The sequence below is a fragment of the Salvelinus fontinalis genome, chromosome 18 (genome assembly GCF_029448725.1).
Source record: "Salvelinus fontinalis isolate EN_2023a chromosome 18, ASM2944872v1, whole genome shotgun sequence".
Lineage (NCBI taxonomy): Eukaryota > Metazoa > Chordata > Actinopteri > Salmoniformes > Salmonidae > Salvelinus > Salvelinus fontinalis.
The window spans coordinates 40680879-40685106 of record NC_074682.1 but is presented as its reverse complement, the minus strand read 5'-3'; the positions used below and the strand labels follow the sequence as shown (position 1 = coordinate 40685106).

Here is a 4228-nt window from a genome sequence, read left to right as displayed (position 1 = left end):
TTTTAAAGGAGTAAAAGATTTATATATACAAAACAGTTTACAGCAATATTTCTGAGTTAACACTAACCAATGTGGGGGTATTGGTGTTCAGGTGTGTGTTGTGCCCCTTGTTTTCCCCATTGGGTCAAGTCAACAGAGAAGGGAAAAAAACCTAGAGGACCTTGAGTCAGGTAGGGAAACAGGTGGGGGGGCGGGGGTAAAGCGGGGGATTGAAGGGTAAGGCACAAGACACAGCATCATCAGCTTCTCTTAGGCTGAGTTTACACAGGCAGCCCAATTCTGATCTTTTGACCAATCACATCAGATCTTTTTCAACACAAATCTGATTGGTCAGAGGACCAAGTAGTGAAAAAAAGTTTAGAATTGGGCTGCCTGTGTAAACTCAGCCTTAGACGGCATCATCAATCACCTATCTATCAATCAATCTACTACTTATTCAAAGAGAAGCACTATATAAAAAAAATCTAAACAACAAATAATAGACACTAGGAGGTGGACCGTCTGGATAAATGTAAGTAATGTCAGTAAAAACCATCGAATTGATCTTTTGTGGACATGCAAATCAGGTTATGGTGAGCACTGTGTCCGCTGGGAGTCCCCGACTCAACATAAATTCATAAGTGATAATGTGTCATAAGGCGTCCTTGCTTGGCTTGATGGAGCCCTACATCACTTCTGGAATCAAACCCCCAAAACTAAAACTAAACCAGCAGATCCTGTGGTCCCCATGAACTGGTTTACAGTCCACAGTGGTAAGGAATTATCAGTGAATGCCACCACTGCAACTCCATCTTCTTAATTATATGCAGACATTTCATTCAATATGCTGCTGAATGAACACACTTGTATTATCTCAGAATATAACTAACAACACTATCAAACCTGTGTCTAGGATCCTAGTTCTCTGGGATCAAAAGGCCACAACTTTTTTTTATACAACAGATCCATTCCATTATTTTCTAAACATCATTCAAGGGTGCCTCATCCACTGGATAATTACAGCTTAATTATTAAAGTCAGATGGTAGATCATAGCGGAAAGGAGCGAGAACCAATCTGCCAACCAAAAGAACATAAAACTGTATTCTAGAAAATACAAATTGGCATGTTTCCTAAAAGACATGATTTACAGTTCAAGAGTGAAGTGTAACCTGAAGTTGACTTGCTGAAAGTTTTACAGTGAAAAAATGTTAGCCAAGACCAATGCTACAGGCAATGTATTTCTGCAATACACATCTTGTGTGAAAGAGAACTAATTCCAAGATACTGTAACCAATACATTAATCAGTTGTGAATTATAGTGACTTTCCAAACAATGACCTGAGAAAAAAAAGTCAGGCATGTTTTTTAGGCATCAAGGTCAGCCCTTATTATGTACAAGGTGAAGCTAGCCAGTGAGAGTTGGGGACACTAGCAAGTCACCGCTCCATTTGTTGATACATGGCTAGCTATTTGATTGCAATTATCAGGGACCTGTTTTTTGTTGTGAAGTTTGGGCGTGTGGCTCTTACATTACATTCTGTATTTTCATGAGGTTTGGTTTATGCCAACCAAACTTGATAGACTTCAGTAAAACTGACAGTGAAACCCTTGTGTGACACCTGTCAGAGTTCTTTTTAGTCAGCCTTGAGTGTGATTGGGTGCCTTTGTGTAAAACACTTGAATTATAAAGTGGTGATAGGGAAGTCATGATTGGCAGGCTGGTGACGTTGTGTCTCCTGGTTTCATCCAATGAGCTTACTGCTGTCCTGGTGAGACCCTCTTACATCACGGCACACTTTTTATCCTCTGAGGGAACGTTCCCATCTGCCCTCTCCATCTCCAGAATGATACGCTTGAATACCTCTACAGCGGTCTGCAATGCATAGAGTTGAAAGTAGAAAAACAATCAATAAATAAGTTCATGCTTTTGAATAGACACATTTTTTATGAGTAGCTCTGTCTGCAGAGAAGATATCTTTGTCTACCTCGTTTTCCTTGGCAGAAGACTCCATGAATGCTGCTCCCCATGAGTGGGCCAGCTTCTTCCCTTCCTCTGGCTTGATCACCCTGAGGGGAGGAGGGACACACTGAGCATGATGTAATGAAATCACACCTTTTTATAGGTCAGGTAGCATGAATGTACCTATATGACCACAAGGTCCAAGACCTCAAATGGAAAACCAAGGAGAAACCATATACCAGTTTTTAAAATGGGATGGTAGTGGCATGGTTCTATACATAATGTACCAGCCATGCATGTGAGTGGGAGCACCAATGCTCTCCTCCTTCATTCAGCGCAAGTAAGTTTACCTTTCCATGTGGAGATCTTTTTTATTTCCAACAAGAACAGTTGGCACCCTAAAAGAACACACATACATTTAAAAAAATATACTTGGAAAACCAATTTTTTAAGATACAAACAGATCATCAAAAGCATCATCACCAACCTTTTATAACTTAGGTTAACTTACTGTATTTTCCCAACCATATCTAGCAGCTTGTCATGAAGAACCTGAACAACTTCAAAACTGCAAAAAGTGAAAGACAAAATGAGACAGGTTACCAGTGTGTATTGATGGACAGACAACTATCTATACACACAGTAGAGTCACAAGATCAGAGGGCCAGGACAAAGGATGAACTGCAAATGAAATGTACCCGTGACTACTCACCTTTTCATGGAGGTTACTGCGTAGACCAAGACATAACCATGGATGTCCATTGAATGAGACTGAGGAAAAATAGAGTACTCGTCCTGTAGAGATAAGGCGAGAAATCGGTTAAAGAGAAAACACACAAGGACGGACAAGTGCTTCTGAAAATAATATTGTCTGTTGTTTTCCTTCATATCCCAACCATTTTAAATGTTGCATCGGCACAAATGGTCACTGATCACCAGAACCCAGAACATTTAATGTGTTATTTCAGAGAGCTGAGAAACAGAGGTAAAGAAAGAAGATGAGTAATGTAAAGCATACATACCTGACCAGCAGTATCGACCAACTGAAGATTGAAATCTTGACCGTTGACAGACACCATTTTGTTGAAGGCTGGAAAGAGTTGAAGAAGAAGTTGTCAAGCCCAGGCTCTGCCACGTAAGGTGAGCACTTGGTAATTTCTGGATATAGCATGATCATAAAAAGGAGCATATGTTCTGCTTTTCACCCATGCATATTATTTGACCCTCAATGACACCTTAATAGTGGCTGCAATAACTTAGAATAACAAAACTGATCCAAAGAAAAAACTAAATAAAAAGACTTACTGTTTTCAATGGTAGGGTCATATGAATCTACAAACTGTCCTTCCACGAACTGTATTGTGAGAGAAGACTTTCCTGTAGAGGTAGAGAAAAAGTACGTTGTTGTGGCCGTAGAGCAGCAATTTCCAAAATCATAGGAAAACAAAATGACCATTTGTTACCCGACTCTGAGCAACAGTTATACATTGTGATTGGCTGTATTAGCTATGACTGCAGCGGTTTCACGATGAAAATATCTAGCTAGCTAGGTCTATGAGCTAACGTTAGTAACGTTTGTTGGCCGCGTTAACACATCGTGGAACTTGGCTTAAGTTGTTAGTACACAACTTTGGCATGGCGATTAGAGTAAGTAGAAGGTTATCAACTACAACGTTTATACATTAACACACTACACAATTACAGAGCCATGACATTATCTTATGTGCTTGATTCTGTTTTGGTACTAGAAGCTAGCTAGCCTTTGTTTTGTTTTTTATCATAGCTACGCTATTGCTAGCTAACCATCTAACAGCAACGTTAACTATGAAAACAAAAACAAAGGCTAGCTAAATAACTTAGGTTCTTATTTCACTCACCAACAGATCTGTACCCAATCACAGCAATCTTCCTGTATTTTGGTTGAGGCATTGTTTTAAAATAATAACGTAATATAGAATATTGTTTTTGTATCTATGGTCGTTTTAATAAACAAACAAAAACTTTATCACCGCGTTCGTATCACGTCACGTGACAACAACAAACTTTTCAAAGCCGCTGGGCTTCGAGTTGCAACTTCAGAACTGAACTGAAGCTGATAGAACACGTATTTCGACTGATACTTGCACTATATCGGTTATCGATATAATTATGTATGGCGATAATTCGTTTGAAATATCTACATATTAGTTTTCAGAACTTAAAACAGGAAACCAAAACGGATTATTCACAAGAGTTGCGCTTCCCGAGTAACACTGTCGGAAACTGGTCAAGCACACCGTCGTAAAAC

The 4228-nt window shown here is 39.4% G+C and overlaps 1 protein-coding gene across 1 annotated transcript; it reads right to left on the bottom strand.

Annotated features, from left to right (window-relative positions):
• LOC129815517 (GTP-binding protein Rheb-like) lies at positions 1-4228 on the bottom strand. Its single transcript, XM_055869412.1, has 8 exons — positions 3819-4228; positions 3247-3318; positions 2964-3031; positions 2654-2736; positions 2453-2509; positions 2292-2339; positions 1967-2048; positions 1-1854 (listed from the first exon to the last, which is right to left on the bottom strand). Exons 1-8 carry the CDS (start codon positions 3868-3870, stop codon positions 1762-1764), a joined length of 555 nt encoding a protein of 184 aa, XP_055725387.1. The 5' UTR covers positions 3871-4228; the 3' UTR covers positions 1-1761.